Genomic DNA, 23,431 nt, shown 5'->3' with positions numbered 1-23,431 from the left:
ACGCAATGTGGGGCTATGTTAGTAATGATACTGCAGGCAAGGCACTTCTGGAACGGTCATCAAATGAAGACGTCTAGCTCCTTTTCAGTGTGAAAGACAGAGACAGACACTTCTCATTCTTCCCATTGGAACCCACTGAAACCTAGATCTAGGTTTCCTCACCAAAGACTAGTTCAGAATCTGTCAGAATCCCTCCAAAAATATTCTTGGCAACTTTCCATGCAGTCAGCATCGACTGGTGATAATCCATATTGGGATTGGACTCCCAGTAATCATGTCATTGCCTAAATTGCAATGGGAGTTGCAAAAGGCAAACTGTCCAGGATTCACTGTGACAACTGAATCTACCATCTATGTGATTCCAACAACACCTGAAAATTTTGATTGTTTCATCCAAATCATCTAAATAGGTATAAGAAAAAATATCCCTTATGGCCACTGAAAAGGATATACCTTATTGTGGAATGAAGAAAACAGAAAGGAGTGCCAAGTGTTTGATTATGTAAATATTCAACATCCTTACTAGAGTCACTGAAGTTAGTGCACCGCCAAGGATGGACTGAAATGGTTGAAGCTCTGTACTTTACTCACTCCAGTTGCTAAGCTTGGATATTATTGCACCAGCATGGGCCTGCAAAGCCAGTAAAACAGTGAAATACTAAAGTCTCAGCTGATGTGACTGCAGGAATACTTCTTATGCACATAAAAAGCACCACAGGACAAGTTTATTGAGCGCAATGTGCGCAGAATACTCTGGCGAATAGTCATCTTACCACTTGCCTCCGCCCTGCTTCCACTGCCCTTCACTGTTGAGGAGGTCAATAAGACCTTTTCACTCATGAAAGCTGGGAATGCTGCAGGACCTGATGGTGTTTTGCCAGAATGTGTTAAAAATCTCAGAGCTAAGTACAAAAAATGGCTGGCAATACTGTTCTCCAATATCCATTCCTCAGGGTTTGTCCTGAGAATCCGGTGCGAGGCTGCCAAACCTGGGAAGCTAACCGGTAATCCTTTATAGTACCAGCCTATCTCACTCCTCTGCATGTCATACAAGCTTATGGAGAGAATATTACTGGCAAGGATCATACTGCCTGTAAAAGCAATGCTACCAACCAAACAAGCAGGTATATAACCAGGCTGCAGCTGTACTAACCAAGTATTAGCCTTAACACCACACAAAGGTGGAATTCCAGTGAAAACTCACAACTGAGGCAGCTTTCTTAGACTTATTTGAGGCATACAATATGGTATGAGGGATATTATTGCCTCCTTCTAAAAGCCAGCAAAATTATTCCATGCAATGCAATGATAAAATTCTTCTGAGAAGTTCTGACCAATCATAGATTTCATGTTTTCCTTGGTGACCAGGTCAGCAGGCCATGCACTGTCAATGATAGTCTACCACAAGGATCAGCCCTATCACCAATTCTGTTTAATATCTATACGAGCAACCTTCCTCAAACATCATCACAGAAATTTGTCTGTGCTGATGACATTGCTCTGACTAAAACCAAACCCCACTAAGATAGTTGTATCAGCATTTAATCTAAACAATCAAACAGGTAGACCAGAATTGTACTTGGACTTCTGTGGCCAGTAGGTAAGATACGATCCTATCCCAAAATATTTTGGTGTAACCATAGACCAAAATCTCAAAAATCACTAGTACCTGAAAAATATCCATGATAAAATAAAAATGCGTATAAATCTTATCCAAAAATGGGCAGGAATGACCTGGGGAGCTGATGCAAAAAATTCTACGGACCTCTGCAGTGGCCCTTGTCAACTATACTGCAGAATACTGCTCACCCATCTGGGCACATAGCTCCCTCACATCACTTGTCAACTCTCAACTTAACACAGTCATGCATATCATTACAGGCATAGTAAAAATCAAAGCCACAACCATAGCTTCCTGTACTGGTGTACATGCACTCACCCCAAATTTGTTGCAACACAGGAATCCTGCAGGGGTCCCATCATATTTGAGGGAACAAGGATCTCCCAATACAGGAAGACTTAAATAATATCTGAAGACTCTGACTTAAATCCAGAAAACCTTTTTGGCTTGCAGTGCAAGAGCTCAAAGACTCAGGGTTTTTCCCCCGTGAAAATCAGAGGCACCTAACCGCCTCCATAAATGGAAACTAAGATCCAAACCTATTTGTGAGTATGGAAATGAACTTCAAACTATGCGACATCATGTCAGCCAATGTCCCAAACAATCATATTTTAGTAGTTTCTCTGTCATCCACTCCATGTCACCTGAAGCAATCAACTGGATTACCAGCCTAGACCTGGACATCTAACATTGCTGGTTTTAAGCTACACAAAAGATGACGACTACAGAAATATATCAGTCAAGAAATAAATGAAAGGAAGAAAAATCAAAAGGTGATATATTGAACAGGAAAAGGAAACATTCACTTTTCCTGGTGTCATACTCTGGAAAATATTACTTACCCTGTCATGTAGTGTCCAACCGACATATTTTAAATAACTATCATTCAGGAAGGCATCACTGTACATTTTCATCCACACTCCAATTTCCTCAATACAAACAGCTCTAATCTCAGCAATAGCATCACTAGAGAAAAAGAAAAAAAATAATACTCTTTAACAAGATTCTAGTCAAATACAATTTTCCCTTCATCCCCATTAGTCTAGTGACAATTTACTAGCACCTTATAATACCACAATATTTATGGGTCTGTTTTTACTTTCTCCACCATATCCATACTCTGATTTTGTCCTCTTTTATCTTTGTGTTCAACTCTGATGTCTCTAAACTTATCATCCTCAAAACACACCAACTCAACAGTTTCATCCCATCCTCTCTGTATTTAAGTATGCTGTTTTTGCCATCCTAAAGAGAGATTTTCACTCTACTCCACTCAATTACTCCATCTCTTTTCTTCCATTATTTCAAGGTTCCATAAGTAGCTGTCGATCTTAATGTCTCAACTTCGTCTACTCCATGTTTCCAAAATATGATCTACAAAGATCTATCTGGTTGCTTGACTCTTTTTTTGTCTGGATACTTCTATGAGTGTTCAGGCTCCTTTTGTGAAGAGGAGCCTGAAAGCTTGGAAGCAATGAGGAGGAATCAATCTAGTTTTTTTCAGCGAGAGAACCCTGCTCAGATCTTCATTCCTGAGATGAACGTGAGGAACTGGAGGTGCTGGATGACTCCAAGGTGGGGAGAGAAGCTGAAGGTTGCAAAGCCACCAGGTTTGACCCAGTCCTATGATTCATTGCCTGCAGAGAGATCAAAGGAGCCGATGCAGGGGCAGGCCACAGGACTGCATACAAACTGATCACATGAGAGAGGACCAGAGATCTTCATTGCAGTCAGGGAAGTTGTGGATGTGAACACCCAGGTTGCAGCCCAACCTACTGGTCTTGGGTGGTTCTACGGGTCCCATCTGCTGTGATAACTGGGTCTAAAAACTTACCCTAATTGTGAGCTTAACTATAAAAAGTGTGTGAACATTCATAAAGTGCCAGAATAGCCTATAATAATAAACAATGATGGGAAAAGTTCCAAAAGGGAGAGAGAAAGACTGTATTAGTACAAACAAAAAGGCCGACAGATATAATTCAAAGACTGCATAAAGGTTATATCTGGTAAACAAGAACAGTGTGAGACCAAAAATTAATGAACCAAAATTGGTATGTTGAAAAGTGGTTTTATTGGAGGACAAAATAATGAGAGGATGGACCATTCTGCCTACCACTCCCTTAAACAAAATTAATATAGATGAACAGATGGAGGTTAACACGATACTGGCTGATGGAAAGGCAAGAGAAGAGAAAGGAGCAAGCTTCACCATAATGGTTGCCACACCAACAGTCTCCTGGGAATCCAGATCTCCTTCATCATAATCCTGAAAGATGCCCTGACCAGACCCGGCCAGAGAGATGGAGCCAGATGACATTGCCATCTCCACCAGCTTTGGCTAAATCCTGAATACCACCAGAGATGTGAGACTTTGTGTGTGTGAGTGTGACACATTAGAATCATAGAATATCAGGGTTGGAAGGGACCTCTGGAGGTCATCTAGTCCAACCCCCTGCTCAAAGCAAGACCAATCCCCAATTTTTGCCCCAGATCCCTAAATGGCCCCCTCAAGGATTGAGCTCACAACCCTGGGTTTAGCAGGCCAATGCTCAAACCACCGAGCTATCCCTCCCCCCTTTGAAACACCTTTGTGTGTTCTTTTCCTTCCCTACTTATTTATTCTCTTATATCCCTCTCCTTTTTCTTTTGTCTAATGAGAGTCTGGCTCACCCATTGAAGACTGCATATTCTGTAACACTGGTATGAGTCATGACCAAAAAGGCAACTAAAAACAATATCCTAAACACTTCAATGCTGGTAAAGTTTGCAAGGTCTCAGAGTGGTTGATTAGACCATGTGCTGCATCTGTTTTTTTCAGCAATGAGGATGCAAGTGAAAATCAACATCAGAGACAGAAGCTGCACTTTCTCTCTTTGCTATTCTTTTCTCTCCCCTTTAATAAATTTCAATTGGTATTCTATTATTTAACAGTGCAATAAAAACTGTGATTAATCGTGATTATTTTTTATCACGATTAATTTTTTTTAGTTAATCACGTGAGTTAACTGTGATTTATCGACAGCCCTAGTTTCTTTGTAACATTCCTCTGTACAAAGCCTAACTCACTTAGGCACTATGATGTAATTGCCTGTCTTTTACTCTCAGTACCATAAAAGACAAACAGCCTCTGTGATTTCCTGAATTCCTTGAACCTAGTAAATAACACTTCCTTATTCACTATCTCCAAACCATTCATGATTTCATAGACCTCTATCATATCCCCTCTTAGTTTTCTCTTTTCCAAGTTGAAAAGTTCCAGTCTTTTTACTCTTTACTCAGATGGAATCGTCCCATACCCTTAATCATTTTTGTTGCTTTTCTCTGTACCTTTTCCAATAAGTTATCAGTACTGAAATCTTCCATTTCACTTAATATTAAAAGAGAAGCCAGTGTAAAGGACTAGAATAATAGACAACACCCTGTGTTGCTACACAGGCAGGCTGTATTCCAAACCAGCTGAACCTTTCTAAGGTCAAAAGTTTAATTCCTAATTAAACCTGGAAGTCACCAATGCATAGATTACTGTGACCAAGTATGAATCCATCAGGACGGGGAAGAATGTCCTAGCTAACTGTACATAGAAAAGGCATTTTTTTGCAATCATAACTACCTGTACATGGAGGGAGGAGACTAAAAGGACCCCAAGTCTACAGACCATCTTGATCATCTGAGGGAAGAAAGCTTTAAGGCCATTATAGGGGTGGAGAGTTCTTTGAAGTGCTTCACTCTCCTCACCAACATCACTTTCTTTTTGCCTGGGTTTGGCTTCAGTCAGCTACCCTTCATTCAAGTTTGTATGTTCCTTGGGCACCAGCAGAGCTGGGGCAGCTGGAATTAGATGTAATGCATTATGTTGTCCACATACTGCTGGCATTTCAGTCTGTGTCGTCTCACTATCTCTCCAAATGGCTCCATAAAAATTGAAGAAACCGGAGAGAGGATGGATCCCTGATTAACTTCACAGGTAAGGGCTTTGCAGACAGGCACAGGAGCAGCCTATTATCACCCTCTCAACACATTCCCATAACCTCTGCTAAATGTATATAGTGAGACAGCACAATCCCATGATCAATGGCGGCAAACATCTCATAGAGCCAGCTGTGTAAATACTGGCATATGCCCCTTGTCCGCAGACAAGAAGTCATCCATCAGGTTTCTCCTTCCCAAAACAACACTGACAGAAACAAGGGTTTTCGTTGCTGGCAGCAGCATGAGAAGATGCTTGGATTGACAGGAGAGTCTTTGAAAAACCATCTACTCCTCTCCGCTATCCCTTAGCAGCAACGGCAGCTACAGTTATTTCCCATCACCATCACCAGTGGGAGAATGGGCCAGTAAGTCAGCTTTAAGTGTTAATCTTCCATCCAATGGAGTATGGAATTTTTTTGTTTTTTTACAGGCTATACCACCACAATGTGTGGGTGGGGGTGAGGGCTGCAAAATCCCTCAAAACTGCTACTAGCAGAGAGAAGAGCTTTTTCCTCCCTCTGTTTGGTGACAAGACCACGATCCCCCATCTTCATGTTAGTTATGTAATTCAAAACCTAAAATACCTCTGTGACGCCTTTCTGCACTAAAAGATGATGATTTGCAACCTCTGACTCCTCCCGCATCATGACACCAACATAATGCTAGGGAGTGTCAAGCAAACCTCTCTCTTCCAAGGCATCTGGTCCAGCAGTAGATCAACACTTAATAAATCCATTACACGTCAGCTTGCGTTCCTACTTAGATGGATCTGGAGTTCCCATTTAGAGCTAATGCAAAGGCACATACCAACACAGTCTGATTCTGCTCTCAGACCAGTTTTAGGGTTAGGGTTATGCCCACTTCAATGGTATAACTCTAATGTCTTTACAATGAGGCGTCAGAGCACAATCAAGCTCAAGAGCTTCAGCTTATGCAGTTCAATGTCAGTGGGCAGAGGAATTCTGACATTCATAATCTGGTTACTAATAAGAGATCCACTTTCTAGTCTGCACCATCAAACCTGGCTACATAATGCCACAGACCCAGTGCCAGCTCATCTCTTTCACTGTAGACTACTTGACAAATCACAATCCCAGACCCTGAGAGGTAAGCATGGAAGCAGGATAGCCACCCTATTTCCATCACAACACAAATGCAAAAAAACCCACCTCAAATCCTTTGAATGCAGTATCATGCTCATATCCCCACTTAACCCACGCCCCTGGACATCCTCTTCTCTACTTCGCAACATATCAGAGACCTGCTGACCTTTCCCTTGTGCCCCTTCACATCTTCATTCACACATCCTTGCCCTCCAAGCACTTGGCAACTCTCCTGTTTTTCATAGTGCTGCTTTCTAGTGTTGAAAGAACCAAGCAGATAGTAAATGAGGCTATGTGGGAGACGGGGACAGAATGTAGATGTGTGGGGCAAAAGGAAGCAAGGTTGTGCATAAAGCCTAGGGGCAAAAGGGTGGTTTGTAGAGAAGAGGGCTGTATTAGGGAAATCAGTGCTATTCAAAGAGGTGGGGGGATCCCAGACCCTGAGTCGCAGTGCCTCTGTCTTTTAAAGGCTCCCCCTACGTTCCTGCCTTAGCTTCCCACAGTCAAGCTGAGGCAACATTGCCATGGGCAGCCTTTCAAGCACCATGCCTTGACATCAAAGGCCTGAGAGCCCACCTCCGACACCTGCCTAGTTCACAGCATTGCTCTTCCTAACCCAGGCCCCTCTGCACATAACAGGACTCCATAAGACCCATGCACATGTCTGGTCTTCTCCCTCTATTCTAACATTACCACTAAATTCCTCTGTCCACCTTACCCATGCAGAAACCTCAGATTCCCCTTCCCCTTGTCATCTCCAACCAACTTGCACAAAGCCTGGGAAACAAGCAGGGAGAACTGGAGGTCCTGGCAAAGTCAGGGAATTATGATGTGATTGGAATAACGGAGACTTGGTGGGATAACTCGCATGACTGGAGTACTGTCATGGATGGGTATAAACTGTTCAGGAAGGACAGGGAGGCCAGAAAAGGTGGGGGAGTTGCACTGTATGTAAGGGAGCAGTATGACTGCTCAGAGCTCAAGTATGAAACTGCAGAAAAACCTGAGTCTCTCTGGATTAAGTTTAGAAGCCTGAGCAACAAGGGTGATGTCGTGGTGGGAGTCTGCTATAGACCACTGGACCAGGGGGATGAGGTGGACGAGGCTTTCTTCCGGCCAGTCGCAGAAGCTACTGGATCGCATGCCCTGGTTCTCATGGGCGACTACAATCATCCTGATATCTGCTGGGAGAGCAATACAGCCATGCACAGACAATCCAGGAAGTTTTTGGAAACTGTAGGGGACAATTTCCTGGTGCAAGTGCTGGAGGAACCAAATGGGGCGGAGCTCTTTTTGACCTGCTGCTCACAAACTGGGAAGAATTAGTAGAGGAAGCAAAAGTGGATGGGAACCTGGGAGGCAGTGACCATGAGATGGTCGAGTTCAGGATCCTGACACAAAGAAGAAAGGAAAGCAGCAGAATTCGGACCCTGGACTTCAGAAAAGCAGACTTTGACTCCCTCAGGGAACTGATGGGCAAGATCCCCTGGGAGAAGAACATGAGGGGGAAAGGAGTCCAGGAAAGCTGGCTGTATTTAAAGAATCCTTATTGAGGTTACAGGGACAAACCATCCCGATGTGTAGAAAGAATAGTAAATATGGCAGGTGACCAGCTTGGCTTAACAGTGAAATCCTTGCTGATCTTAAACACAAAAAAGAGGCTTACAAGAAGTGGAAGATTGGACAAATGACCAGGGATGAGTATATAAATATTGCTCGGGCATGTAGGAATGGAATCAGGAAGGCTAAATCACACCTGGAGTTGCAGCTAGCGAGGGATGTTAAGAGTAACAAGAAGGGTTTCTTCAGGTATGTTGGCAATAAGAAGAAAGTGAAGGAAAGTGTGGGCCCCTTACTGAATGAGGGAGGCAACCTAGTGACAGAGGATGTGGAAAAAGCTAACGTACTCAATGCTTTTTTTGCCTCTGTCTTCACGAAGAAGGTCAGCTCCCAGACTACTGCACTGGGCAGCACAGCATGGGGAGGAGGTGGCCAGCCCTCTGTGAAGGAAGAAGTGGTTCGGGACTATTTAGAAAAACTGGACTTGCACAAGTCCATGGGGCCGGATGCGTTGCATCCGAGAGTGCTAAAGGAATTGGAGGATGTGATTGGCCATTATCTTTGAAAACTCATGGCGATCGGGGGAAGTCCCAGAAGATTGGAAAAAGGCTAATGTAGTGCCAATCTTTAAAAAAGGGAAGAAGGAGGATCCTGGGAACTACAGGCCGGTCAGCCTCACCTCAGTCCCCGGAAAAATCATGGAGCATGTCCTCAAGGAATCAATTCTGAAGCACTTAGACGAGAGGAAAGTGATCAGGAACAGTCAGCATGGATTCACCAAGGGAAAGTCATGCCTGACTAATCTAATTGCCTTCTATGATGAGATAACTGGTTCTGTGGATGAAGGGAAAGCCGTGGACGTGTTGTTCCTCGACTTTAGCAAAGCTTTTGACACGGTCTCCCACAGTATTCTTGTCAGCAAGTTAAAGAAGTATGGGCTGGATGGATGCACTAGAAGATGGGTAGAAAGCTGGCTAGATTGTCAGGCTCAACGGGTAGTGATCAATGGCTCCATGTCTAGTTGGCAGCCGGTATCTAGCAGAGTGCCCCAAGGGTCGGTCCTGGGGCCGGTTTTGTTCTATATCTTCATTAATGATCTGGAGGATGGTGTGGATTGCACTCTCAGCAAGTTTGCGGATGACACTAAACTGGGAGGAGTGGTAGATATGCTGGAGGGTAGGGATAGGATACAGAGGGCCCTAGACAAATTGGAGGATTGGGCCAAAAGAAATCTGATGAGGTTCAACAAGGACAAGTGCAGAGTCCTGCACTTAGGACGGAAGAATCCAATGCACCGCTACAGACTAGGGACCGAATGGCTAGGCAGCAGTTCTGCAGAGAAGGACCTAGGGGTGACAGTGGACGAGAAGCTGGATATGAGTCAACAGTGTGCCCTTGTTGCCAAGAAGGCCAATGGCATTTTGGGATGTATAAGTAGGGGCATGGCCAGCAGATCGAGGGACATGATCGTTCCCCTCTATTCGACATTGGTGAGGCCTCATCTGGAGTACTGTGTCCAGTTTTGGGCCCCACACTACAAGAAGGATGTGGAGAAATTGGAGAGGGTCCAGCGAAGGGCAACAAAAATGATTAGGGGACTGGAACACATGACTTATGAGGAGAGGCTGAGGGAACTGGGATTGTTTAGTCTACGGAAGAGAAGAATGAGGGGGGATTTGATAGCTGCTTTTAACTACCTGAAAGGTGGATCCAAAGAGGATGGATCTAGACTATTCTCAGTGATAGCAGATGACAGGACAAGGAGTAATGGTCTCAAGTTGCAGTGGAGGAGGTTTAGGTTGGATATTAGGAAAAACTTTTTCACTAGGAGGGTGGTGAAACACTGGAATGCGTTACCTAGGGAGGTGGTGGAATCCCCTTCCTTAGAAGTTTTTAAGGTCAGGCTTGACAAAGCCCTGGCTGGGATGATTTAGTTGGGACTAGTCCTGCTCTGGGCAGGGGGTTGGACTAGATGGCCTCCAGAGGTCCCTTCCAACTCTGTTATTCTATGATTCTATGAACTTCCTAACAACCCCACATATTTCTGTTCACACCCCCCAGGCAGCCCCACTGTTACCCACCCACTGTTCTCTTTTTGCCCAGTCTGTCTCAAGGTTTTCATAGATGACCAAAATGCATCCGATGAAGGGAGCTGTAGCTCACAAAAGCTTATGCTCAAATAAATTTGTTAGTCTCTGAGGTGCCACAAGTACTCCTTTTCTTTTTGCAAAATTTTAAAGTTGAACAACATATGTTTCTTTATGACTAAAACAGTTGAATTCCACAGTTTCATATCCTGGAAGCTTACTTCGCAAGTTTACATGTTTTTAAACAATTAATTACAACGTTAAAATATTATCTTATCTTACATAAATAAGCCAAGCAATCAGTTGTAAAATAAGGAACAAATTCACCAGTATGCTCCAGCTGCTTTGCACTATCTGTGATGTGAAGCAGCCATAAATTAATTTTAACTGGCCATTGTAAATTAATTGATTTGCACTGCTCCAAATTAGCATAAAGCTGCCAGAACCTGCTGGTTTATCTGTCTCTAAAACTTATTTAAAGCCCCCCACCCCCAAATTCCCAAGTAAAAACATTGTTAAATTGGAATTAAGATGGAGAGTACACATCAGTAATTTAAGGACAAAAATCACTATAATAATGTTTGTAATTGTAGCTAAAACAAGAATTACAAATCCAGGAAATTTAGAGTTAAGGTTAAACTTAGAAGACATCCAAAACGTTAAGACATTTAAATGGACAGTGAAGGCACCCAATTAACTTTTTTGCTCCGTACAACATGAAATAACCATATGCTTATTATTATTATGGCATTTCAGTCTTTGTGGTCCCACCTTAGGTGAAACGGCTTTTTAACAGTGGATTCACTTTTTTCATTTTTTCTCCCCTATGGTGTTACTTAGGACCAAATTAAGGTTGTCTGGGTATCTTACTTATTTGGGTAAAAAGGGAGACACCTAAATTCTCTTTCTTAACTTCAAAGATTATAATGGTTTTAGTTTTGTTTCAGTGGGACCTAGAATGTTACACCACAAGAAAAATCAACATAAATTTGTATTGAATTCAGCAAATAAGGCCCTCTACAATGCTCATTCTCTTACCGGTATCTATGAACAAATATGCCCTTAAAAATAGAGTTCATCATATTTTCGATTTCATCTTGGTTTTCTTGCAGCTGCAAAAAAGAAATAAAAGATCACTAATATTTCAGACTGGCATCCTGATAATTTATAGTATTAGCATCCTGAAACATTATACTAACTTGATTTGAGAAGTATGCTTCATTCAAAGGTATTATAATTTGCATTTCTCTTCTTCCCAATAGGTATAAATAAAAACATTTTATACATATATAGTGCCTTCATGGAAGGAAGATAACACATTCTACAAACATTAATGAATTTAGACTGAGAAGCAACCCTTTGACTAAGTATGAGCCCCCTTTTTTGCAAAGAAAATTGAGGCAAGGAGAGATTAAGTGCCCAATTCTGCTGACCACCTTCAATCTTCATTTAAGTAAGTGGATCTGCAGGTGCTCAGCATCTCTGGAAATCATAGAATGACAGAATATTAGGATTAGAAGAGACCTCAGGAGGTCATCTAGTCCAATCCCCTGCTCAAAGCAGGACCAACACCAACTAAATCATCCCAAACAGGGCTTTGTCAAGCCGGGCCTTAAAAACTTACAAGGCCTAATTATGAATTTAAAAGAATAAAATTTTCCAACTTGTAGCCCCAATTCAGGAAAGCATTAAAGCATCTGCTTGACTTTAAGTATGTGCTTAACTGCCACTGACTTCAATGCACATGCTTAATGTTAGGTATAACATTCACAAACAGGGAAGAATTAGTGGGGGAAGCAAAAGTGAACGGGAATCTGGGAGGCAGTGACCATGAGTTGGTTGAGTTCAGGATCCTGACGCAAGGAAGAAAGGTAAGCAGCAGGATACGGACCCTGGACTTCAGGAAAGCAGACTTCGACTCCCTCAGGGAGCGGATGGGTAGGATCCCCTAGGGGACTAACATGAAGGGGAAAGGAGTCCAGGAGAGCTGGCTGTATTTCAAGGAATCCCTGTTGAGGTTACAGGGACAAACTATCCCGATGTGTAGAAAGAATAGTAAATATGGCAGGCGACCAGATTGGCTTAACGGTGAAATCCTAGCGGATCTTAAACATAAAAAAGAAGCTTACAAGAAGTGGAAGGTTGGACATATGACCAGGGAAAAGTATAAAAATATTGCTCGGGCATGTAGGAATGAAATCAGGAGGGCCAAATCGCATCTGGAACTGCAGCTAGCAAGAGATGTTAAGAGGAACAAGAAGGGTTTCTTCAGGTATGTTGGCAACAAGAAGAAAGCCAAGGAAAGTGTGGGCCCCTTACTGAATGAGGGAGGCAACCTAGTGACAGAGGATGTGGAAAAAGCTAATGTGCTCAATGCTTTTTTTGCCTCTGTCTTCACTAACAAGGACAGCTCCCAGACTGCTGCGCTGGGCATCACAACATGGGGAGTAGATGGCCAGCCCTCTGTGGAGAAAGAGGTGGTTAGGGACTATTTAGAAAAGCTGGACGTGCACAAGTCCATGGGGCCGGACGAGTTGCATCCGAGAGTGCTAAAGGAATTGGCGGATGTGATTGCAGAGCCATTGGCCATTATCTTTGAAAACTCGTGGCGAACGGGGGAAGTCCCAGATGACTGGAAAAAGGCTAATGTAGTGCCAATCTTTAAAAAAGGGAAGAAGGAGGATCCTGGGTACTACAGGCCAGTCAGCCTCACCTCAGTCCCCGGAAAAATCATGGAGCAGGTCCTCAAGGAATCAATCCTGAAGCACTTACACAAGAGGAAAGTGATCAGGAACAGTCAGCATGGATTCACCAAGGGTAGGTCATGCCTGACTAATCTAATAGCCTTCTATGATGAGATTACTGATTCTGTGGATGAAGGGAAAGCAGTGGATGTATTGTTTCTTGACTTTAGCAAAGCTTTTGACACGGTCTCCCACAGTATTCTTGTCAGCAAGTTAAAGAAGTATGGGCTGGATGAATGCACTATAAGGTGGGTAGAAAGTTGGCTAGATTGTCGGGCTCAACGGGTAGTGATCAATGGCTCCATGTCTAGTTGGCAGCCGGTGTCAAGTGGAGTGCCCCAGGGGTCAGTCCTGGGGCCGGTTTTGTTCAATATCTTCATAAATGATCTGGAGGATGGTGTGGATTGCACTCTCAGCAAATTTGCGGATGATACTAAACTGGGAGGAGTGGTAGATACGCTGGAGGGCAGGGATAGGATACAGAGGGACCTAGACAAATTGGAGGATTGGGCCAAAAGAAACCTGATGCGGTTCAATAAGATAAGTGCAGGGTCCTGCACTTAGGACGGAAGAACCCAATGCACAGCTACAGACTAGGGACCGAATGGCTAGGCAGCAGTTCTGCGGAAAAGGACCTAGGGGTTACAGTGGACGAGAAGCTGGATATGAGTCAGCAGTGTGCCCTTGTTGCCAAGAAGGCCAATGGCATTTTGGGATGTATAAGTAGGGGCATAGCGAGCAGATCGAGGGACGTGATCGTTCCCCTCTATTCGACATTGGTGAGGCCTCATCTGGAGTACTGTGTCCAGTTTTGGGCCCCACACTACAAGAAGGATGTGGAGAAATTGGAGAGAGTCCAGCGAAGGGCAACAAAAATGATTAGGGGTCTGGAACACATGACTTATGAGGAGAGGCTGAGGGAACTGGGATTGTTTAGTCTGCAGAAGAGAAGAATGAGGGGGGATTTGATAGCTGCTTTCAACTACCTGAGAGGTGGTTCCAGAGAGGATGGTTCTAGGCTATTCTCAGTGGTAGAAGAGGACAGGACAAGGAGTAATGGTCTCAAGTTGCAGTGGGGGAGGTTTAGGTTGGATATTAGGAAAAACTTTTTCACTAGGAGGGTGTTGAAACACTGGAATGCGTTACCTAGGGAGGTGGTAGAATCTCCTTACTTGGAAGTTTTTAAGATCAGGCTTGACAAAGCCTTGGCTGGGATGATTTGATTGGGGATTGGTCCTGCTTTGAGCAGGGGGTTGGACTGGATGACCTCCTGAGGTCCCTTCCAACCCTGATATTCTATGATCTATGATATGCTTAATTGCTTTACTGAATAGGGAAACTTTCTAGAATTGGCACCTAGGTGCTTAAAGTTGGGGCTAGTCCCCTGACACCCAGCCTTGTGCCCTAACGTGAAGATCTACTGTAAAAACAGACTCTTTAAAAAATGGCATAATGGGGATTCATGTTTATTCTCCCTCATTGATTTCTGTATCAAATATGCTGATTTTACAAGAAAAAAATTGCTTTTTTGAGTTCCTGTTCTGAAAACTTGTCCCAGGGAAGAGTTCAAATGAATTATTGACATCTTGCATGTCACCATTACTACTATTAAATCTACTGACAAATTATGTCTTCCAATTATACCTGTATAACTCTGGTGTTTCCAATTGGGATTTACAGGTGTAACTAACTGGAAATTAGTAAGTAATTCTACTGATCATGTGCAAAAGTGAATAAAATCCAGCTCACTCAGTTTTAGCTGTGTTGGCTTTGCATGACTTAGGGCTTCTCTACATACAAAACTACAGATAAAGTGGCATACCTCCCCCTCTCCCAAATGTCAATACAGTTATAATGGTATAAATATGTTTATGTCACTACATCTTATTCCCATATGGAAAGGGGAATAAGCTACATTTGTATAAGCACATTTATACCAGTATAACTGCATCCACTCTGGATTGCTCCTGTATAACCACGACTAAAAAAGTATCCCTCAATTGATAGAATTACACCAATACAAAAATTGTATGTAGACCAGGCCTAACAAGAAAAAACAGTAAAATCTTACTTTTGTCACTAAATTAAGTAAATATGACACAAAAAGATTACACAAAAAGAACAGATCTGCTGAGAAAGAAGGTGCCCGTTTTACATAATCCTTTTTCAAGGCATAACTGCCTTTATCACACAAAATCATAACTATTCCATCAAGGAGGGCATTAACTCTTCCTTTTTATCATTCACAGCATTTCTTAATATCAAAGTATAACACTACAAAGTGCAGGAATGAAAATATTTCACATCTTCAGTACAAAGCCACAATATAGGATTGCCAGTACAGATTGCACAGATATATATATATATATATATTTTATATATATATTAAAAATAATTAATATTAATATATAATTAATAATTTTATATATATATATATTTTATATATATATAAAAATAATTAACTTTTTTTCATAGATTCAACATACGAAGGCCAGAAGGGAACATTATGATAATTTAGTCTGACCGCCTGCATAGCACAGACCAGATAATTTCAACAAGTGATTTCATTTATAATTCTTAGCATTTCTATACTACCTTCCATGTGAAGATCTCAATGTAATTTGTAAAAATGAATAGTTAAGCCTCACACTTTAGGGTTGCCAATTTTGGTTGGACGTATTCCCGGAGGTTTCATCACGACATAATCTTTAATTAAAGATTAATATTTAATTCCTGGAGGCTCCAGGACAATCCTGGAGGGTTGGCAGCCCTACTTCCCTGAGAGGAGAGAAATCATTATACACCACCTTATACATGGAAAAACTGAGGTACACAGGAGTTAAGGGCTAAATTTTCAAAAAAATGCGCACACAAATCCCCATAGGCACGTTTTATTCCACAGTGCAAGCAAGGGATAAGTGCAAAAGGGATAGTTGGGCACATACAGCCCCTGTACAAAAGGATGAGTATACACAAAAGGACAGGATTGTGGGCATGGCTTCAAGGATAGGCAACACTGTATTTTCGAACTCAAGACAATTTAGACACACAAATTAGAGGATTAAGCACATGAAGCCGCAAAGGCATAGGCTGAGCTAGTTTTCAATCAGCACTGCCTTTGCTGACCTCATATCCTATACAAAAGAAGCAGCAGCTGAGGCACAAGACCCAGACAGTCAGCCACATGAACAGAAACATATGGCTGGAGTCATCCTAGATGAGGCAGACGAAGAGAAGGACAATGAGGATAAAGATGAGCACAGAGCCCTGTCCACTCTGAGGAAGAATTGGAACCCAAGGAGGAATTCTGAAATGAACTGTTAATTTACGCAGAAATGAGGTAAGTATTTGTGATGGGATGTTCACCCCACACAAGACTGGAAGGGGTTATTGGCCCTATCTAACTGTCCAGGCTGCACCTGAAGGAGGAGCCAGGGCACAGGGAATTGATTAAATAGGGAGGCTTATCTAGAAAGGAACAGTATAAAGCCCTGAAAGCAGAAGGGGGCTGTAGGAAGTAGGCTGCAGTAACTCCCTTGGAGAAGGGAACTGGGAGGCTGGCAAACCAGGGGGGAACCAGGAAGGTAGAAAAGGCTCAGGGGGAAAGCAGAAAGGTAGGACAATGCAGGCCTTAGCTGCTGACTGGAGGGCCCCTGAGCTGGAAGCCAGAGTAGAAGTCGGGCCCTGGTTCCCTTAACGGCCCCTAAGCACATGGCATAGACCAGGCAAAGGACAGTGGACTGGCTGGGAAAATTTGTTTTGGAAATACTTTGTGGGGCACGCAAGGGGGAACTACACAGTGACCTGGAAGGAACGCTGAGTCATGAAGAGGAGGCTGTGGTTCCCAGAGGGAGATGGGCCTGGGAGTGAGAAAGGACAACAGGTAGGGACACCACCAGAGGAAGGCGACATCTGACAGAGCTAATCCCCAAGAGGAGGCACCATCAACGGTAAATGAAATGAGCTGCAATTTACAAGATTCAATGGGGTAGGTCACGGGACAGAGTGCAGGGTTCACTCCTCCTTTTTTTCTCAGTGTTTTCCACAGTGGCTCTGAGATTAGCTGAGAATGGACCCACAATAGCTGGCCACTGTGTTGAGCAGCAGTAGCAAGTGGAAGCAGGGCACTGGCCCCTTTCACAACTAGTGCTGTTGATGCTGAGTCACAGAGGTGGGATAGCCTGAGGTGGGATGCCCCCGTGAGGCCACATGTTGGTCTCTGCCATCTCAACATGGTTAAGAGCTGATGAGAGACTATGTTCTGAGCCAACCGTTGATGAAATTTGAGATTTGTAGATTATTTTTCATTGTCAGGGCTTCCGCACCATCAGCCATGACACTGGCACGAGTAAAAGAAAGCATCTCCCTTGTGCCTGCCACCTCCCTTGGCCCAGTTCTGGATGTTCCTCTCTCATATCCAGGAGGAAATACAGAATCTACTTATAAATTACCAGATCAGTCTCCACCCCCGGGTAATTCCCCCAGACGGAGTGTTGGCCAGGTAAGAATCTCCATCCATCAGACGCCTCAGCTAGCTAAAGGATCTAGTAAGATAGCAAGTTGTGGACTGGCAGAAACTGCCAACACATGAAAACCAAAGGAGCAATAAAGATCACTTGGTCAATAAGAAATGAACTGGCAAACACAGACACTGGAACACCAACAGGACAACAAAGAAGCCTCTAATCGTTTTGTTTTGGTCACAAAACCAGCCAGTGATGCATTAAAAAATACCTGTTTATTTCTGCTAATGTTGTCACTAGCTGCTCACTGCTAATGTGTCCAGACCAGCAATCTCCTGCATGACTTTGTTATGATGGTCTAGACCACCTACTGAGTTATCTGCTGTTCTCCCTCAACTTAGCTAGATGGCCCTTCACCATTCACAACTCTTTATGGTCATATGGAATGTACATGCAAGTCCCTCTGTCATCCCTGATCTCCTCATAATCCTCCAGGGCCTACCCATAGCACTGACGCTGTCAGTTATTTTTTTCTGATCAGTGTTCATCTTACAGAGCAAATCTCTAGAAGCCTTGGTTCCTGCATCAACATTTCTCAGTGAGGAACTGAACCTTCTTTTTGCTATCTTTTGGGACCATCACCAAAACAGATAAGGCGACGCTGTCAGGCTTGTTGGTAGCATGTCCAACTCTGTAGCAGGTGATTTTCTATGTGCAGGTGAATCTGCATCTTAATGATCTATCAGCACATGCTACACTGGCAGGTATGGGCACAGCAACATATCCCTAAGTAGCCTGCCAAACTGGCACCCATGTTTTGAATATCTGTCAATCATTTGGGCATGCTGGTGTGCCCTAATACCTCTGGCTCCTCTCAGGAATCTTTAAAGCACAATGTCCTTGTGAACAGACATTCATATGATCACTGGCTGTCCCTTTAGCCACCTCGTACCTGTTCACTAAACACCTCCTTTGAAAATTCTGGCTAGCGGATCACAGGGAGCAAGTAGAGGGACAAGAGAGAGACGCCAACAAGCCTGGCAGGGACAAAAAACAGCAGTAAGGGTTAACAGGAGCTCACGATCATCTCATTGGTGCAGATGCATCAAGAGAGAAGGGAGCTATTCAGCAGAGATATTTTCAGAGCCTTGTGTATTCTAAGTTTTCAAGTCCATGGAATTTGATGCAGAATCTACTCGATGTTGCACAAATGTAATCCAGAATCTATATATTCATACATCTAAAAACCTGGTTGCCTAAAGTTAGACCCAAATTAAAGTGGCCCAGTTTTCAGAGGTGCTGAGCACCTCTGAAGTCAATTTGGGCTGAAGACGCTGGGTGTCTTTTGATATCAGGACACTTTTATTTAGGTTCCTAAATATAGACTGAAGTGCTTAATTTTAGGCACCGAGGCTTAAAAATTTTGGCTTAGGTTTCCAGTCCTTTTGGTTGCAAAGAAAACCTTACAAATATGGATCAAGTGCAAACCAGTGCAGTGTTGTCTTCCTGACTCAGCAGACAGCCCAAAAAGCTTTAAAAGGTATGACATGCCAATTCATAGAATCACAGAAATGTAGGGCTGGAATTAATTCCAAACCCCTGTGCTGTGGCAGCACCAAATAAATCTAGACCAGCGGTTCTCAAACTGTGGGTCAGGATCCCAAAGTGGATCGCAACCCCATTTTAATGGGGTCACCACAGCCACTATTAGACTTCGCTGGGACCCAGAGCTGAAGCTGAAGCCTAAGCTCCACCCCCATCCAGGGCAGTGGGGCTTGGGCTGTGGCCCCCGCTCCCCTGACCCAGGACGGCAGGGCTCAGGCTGTGGCATCACTCCCCCCACTCAAGGCAGTCGGGGCTCGGGCTCTGGCCCTCCCCCGCGGTCATGTAGTAAATTTGTTGTTGGAAGGGGGTCATGGTGCAATGAAGGTTAAGAACTCCTGACCTAGACCATCCCTGACAGGTATTTGTCCAACCTGTTTTTTTTAAATGTCCTGCCTTGGGAGCCTATTCCAGTGCTTAACTATCCTTAGAGTTAGAAAGATTTTTCCTAATATCTAACATAAATCGCCCTTGCTGCAGAGCCAACCTATTAGTTTGTCCCCTACTTTCAGTGACATGGAGAATAACTGATCACTGTTCTCTTTCTAACAGAACTTAATACATTTGAAGACAAGCTCCTCCCTCCCCTCGTCTTCTTTTCTCAGGATTAAACATAAACAGTTTTTTTAATCTTTCCTCATAGGTCAGGTTTTCTAAATCTTTTATTTTTGTTGCTGTCTTCTGGATTCTCTCCATGTCATCCACATCTATCCTTACTGGGCACAGTACTCTAGCTGAGGCCTCACCAGTACCAAGTAGAGCAGGACAATTACTCCTATATCTTACATGCAACACTCCTGTTCTGCAGTTACATCACAATGTTCACTCATATTCAATTTATGATCCAATGGAACCCCAGATTCTTTTCAGCAGTACTGCTACCTAAAGAGTTATTTCCAATTTTGTACTTGTGCATTTAATTTTTTTCTTCTTAAATGTAGCATTTTGCTTTTGTTTCTACTGTATTTCATCTTGCTAAATTCAGACCAATTCTTCAATTTGTCAAGGTTAGTTTGAATACTAATCCTGTACTCCGAAGTCCTTGCAATCCCTCCCAGATTGGTGCCATCTGCAAATTTTATAAGCATACTCTCCACTCCATTATCCAAGCATTAATGAAAATATTGAATAGTACTGGACCAAGGACTGACCCCTGTGGGACTCCACTAGATATGCCCACCCAGTCTGACAGTGAACCATTGATACTTACTCTTTGAGCACAGTATTTCAATCAATTTTGCATCCACCTAATAGCAATTTCATCTAGACCGAATTTCCCTAGTTTGCTTATGAGGATGTCATGTGGGATTGTGTCCAAAGCATTACTAAAATCAAGATAAAAGAAAAGGAGTACTTGTGGCACCTTAGAGACTAACAAATTTATTTGAGCTCAAATAAATTGGTTAGTCTCTAAGGTGCCACAAGTACTCCTTTTCTTTTTGCGGATACAGACTAACATGGCTGCTACTCTGAAATAAAATCAAGATATATCACATCTATTGCCCCTCCTCCCCCGCCCAGTAACCCCGTCAAAGAAGGAAATTAGGTTAGTTTGACACGATTTGTTCTTGACAAATCCGTGCTGGCTATTCCTTATAACCCTATTATTCTCCAGGTGTTTACAAACTGATTAATAGTTTGTTCCAGTATCTTTCCAGATGTCAAAGTTAGGCTGACTTATCTCTTATTCCTTTGTTCTCCTTTTTAAAGAAAGGTACTATGCTTGCCCATCTCCATTCTTCTGAGACCTCACCCATCCTCCAGGAGTTCTCAAAGATAATTACTAATAGTTCCAAGATTGCTTTAGCTAGTTTCTTAAGTACCCTAGGATGAATGTCATCAGGCCCTACCAACTTGAATACATCTAACTTATCTAAATATTCTTTACCCTGTTCTTTCCCTATTTTCCCCCTTGTTGTTAATATTAATTGCGTTGAGTATCTAGTCACCGTTAGCCTCTTTAGTGAAGACTGAAACAAAATAGGCATTAAACACTTTGACTTTCTTGATGACATCAATAATTAGCTTTCCTTCCCTGCTAAGTAGAGGACCTATACTTTCCTTCGTCTTTCTTTTGCTCCTAATGCATTTAAAGAGCCTCTTCTTATTGCCTTTTGTGTTCCTGGCTCATTCCCCTCAGAGACCAAGTACAGATTCTTGAGACCTGAGTGGCTGAACTGGAGAGGAGACTTTCAGGGCCACAGCAGAGCAATCTCACCCTCACTTTTACTGCCTCTGTGCTGTTGAGAAGGACGAAAGTCTCAAGGAAAAAGAACATCAAGCTGGAGCAGAGGGAAACGATCCTATAGTTGGGAACCTCAGTCCAGATGATGTCACAGTATCCTCTTGTGTGGGTGGGGATCCCAGTTATTAGGAAGAGATAGGTAATAGTAATGGTAATAGTAACTATTAGAAATACAGATAGTCGGGTTTGTGGTCCATACAAACCCTGTACAGATCCCTATTCTCTTCACCAACGAACACTAGTACCTGCCAAGTGTCATGCATCTCACGTGGCCATCATCTTTTTGACAGGTTTGTCATGCATTCCTGCAGAAGTGGTAAAATGTTACCTGTTTCTTGCATACCTATTATGGAGGCAGGAGTTGCAGTTCCATAGTTAAGGCTAAGTTGAGTTTCCCTGTAACTTGAGTCCAGAATAAATTTTCTCTGAATTTACAAGTAAATCCATTAATGAATTTATGAATTACATTTAATTTTAAAATGGTTCCTTTGAGAAATTTGACATCTGTGTCAGTCTTTTCTTTGCCCAGAATGATCTAAATAACAGTCTGATGAACTGGGAAATATCTGTATTATTTCTAAGAAGTACAGTGTGCCCTTCTACGTAATTGTTTAACATGGATTGTTTGATATGGAATTAGATTAAAAGGGGTTGTTAAAGCAGTGGTTCTCAACCAGGGGTACACATACCCCTGGGGGTATGCAGAGGTCTTCCAGGGAGTACATTAACTCATCTAGAGATTTGCCTAGTCTTACAACAGGCTGCATTAAAAAGAACTAGAGAAGTCAGTACAAACTAAAATTTCATACAGACTTTATACTGCTCTATATACTGTACACTGAAATGTAAGTATAATATTTATATTCCAATTGATTTATTTTATAATTATATAGTAAAAATGAGAAAGTAAGCCATTTTTCAGTAACAATGCGCTGTGACACTTTTGTATTTTTAAGTCTGATTTTGTAAGAAAGTAGTTTTTAAGTGAGGTGAAACTTGAGCGTATGCAAGACAAATCAGATTCCTGAAAGGGGTACAGTAGTCTGGAACAGTTGAGAGCTACTTTATTAAAGGAACTAAGAAGGAAACGTAAAATTATGACACAGATAAGAGTCCTTGGAATCTGTTTACAGGGAAATACACCCTACTTGGCTCCAGTCAGATTAAGAACAGCTTATGCTTCCCAAGGCTAAAGCCTAGGACCAAAAAGGAGCATACTAAATATTAGAGGACCCTGGATTTAGAAAAGGATAGAGGGGTTAAATGAATAGGCCAGGACATCGGTGAGAACTGACAAGCTGGCAAGAAGATAAAGAGAGAGAGAGAAGCAGAAACAGCTTCTTTTTGGGCAACAAATCGGAAGTACAGTCCCACACTGATGTGTCAGTAGAAGAGATTTTAGAACAAATTGATAAATTAAACAGTAATAAGTCACCAGGACCAGATGGTATTCACCCACGAGTTCTGAAGGAACTCAAATATAAAAATTGCAGAGCTATTAACTGTAGTATGCAACCTATCACTGAAACAAGCCTCCATACCAGATACCTGGAAGGGAACTAATGTAACACTAATTTTGTTTAAAGGGCTCCAAAGGGGATACTGGTAATTATAGGCTGATGAACGTAATTTCAGTACCAAGCAAAATGGTAGAAACTATAGTAAACAGAATTATCAAACACACAGACAAACACGATTTGTTGGGGAAGAGTCAATACCACTTTTGTATAGGGAAAAGATGCATCACCAATCTATTAGAGTTCATTGAGGGTGTCAACAAAAATGTGGATAAGGGTGATCCAGTGGATACAGTGTACTTGGATTTTCAGAAAGCCTTTGACAGAGCTATAGGCACTTAAGAAAACTAGGTAGTCAAGGTATAAGAGGGAAGTTCCTCTCGTGGATCAGTAACTGGCTAAAAGATAGGAAAAATAGGGTAGAAATAAATGGTCAGTTTTCTCAATGGAGAAATATAAATAGCCAGGTTTCCCAAAGATCTGTAATGAGACCTTTGCTGTTCAACATATTCATAAAGGA

General features: G+C 42.6%; 1 protein-coding gene across 6 annotated transcripts in view; it reads right to left on the bottom strand.

Moving 5' to 3' along the window:
- STAG1 (STAG1 cohesin complex component) overlaps positions 1–23,431 on the bottom strand; it is a 363,241-nt gene that overhangs the window by 183,813 nt on the left and 155,997 nt on the right. For all 6 annotated transcript variants that reach the window (XM_074964074.1, XM_074964070.1, XM_074964075.1 and 3 more), the window contains 2 exons: positions 11,379–11,452; positions 2,464–2,587 (listed from right to left, as the gene is read on the bottom strand). In XM_074964074.1, the coding sequence (XP_074820175.1) occupies positions 2,464–2,587; positions 11,379–11,452 (198 nt within the window). The remainder of the gene's footprint in view (positions 1–2,463; positions 2,588–11,378; positions 11,453–23,431) is intronic.

The sequence above is a fragment of the Natator depressus genome, chromosome 9, assembly GCF_965152275.1.
Source record: "Natator depressus isolate rNatDep1 chromosome 9, rNatDep2.hap1, whole genome shotgun sequence".
Taxonomy (NCBI): Eukaryota; Metazoa; Chordata; order Testudines; family Cheloniidae; genus Natator; species Natator depressus.
Note: the sequence above shows the minus strand (reverse complement) of the source record. Positions and strands in the feature narration are given on the sequence as shown.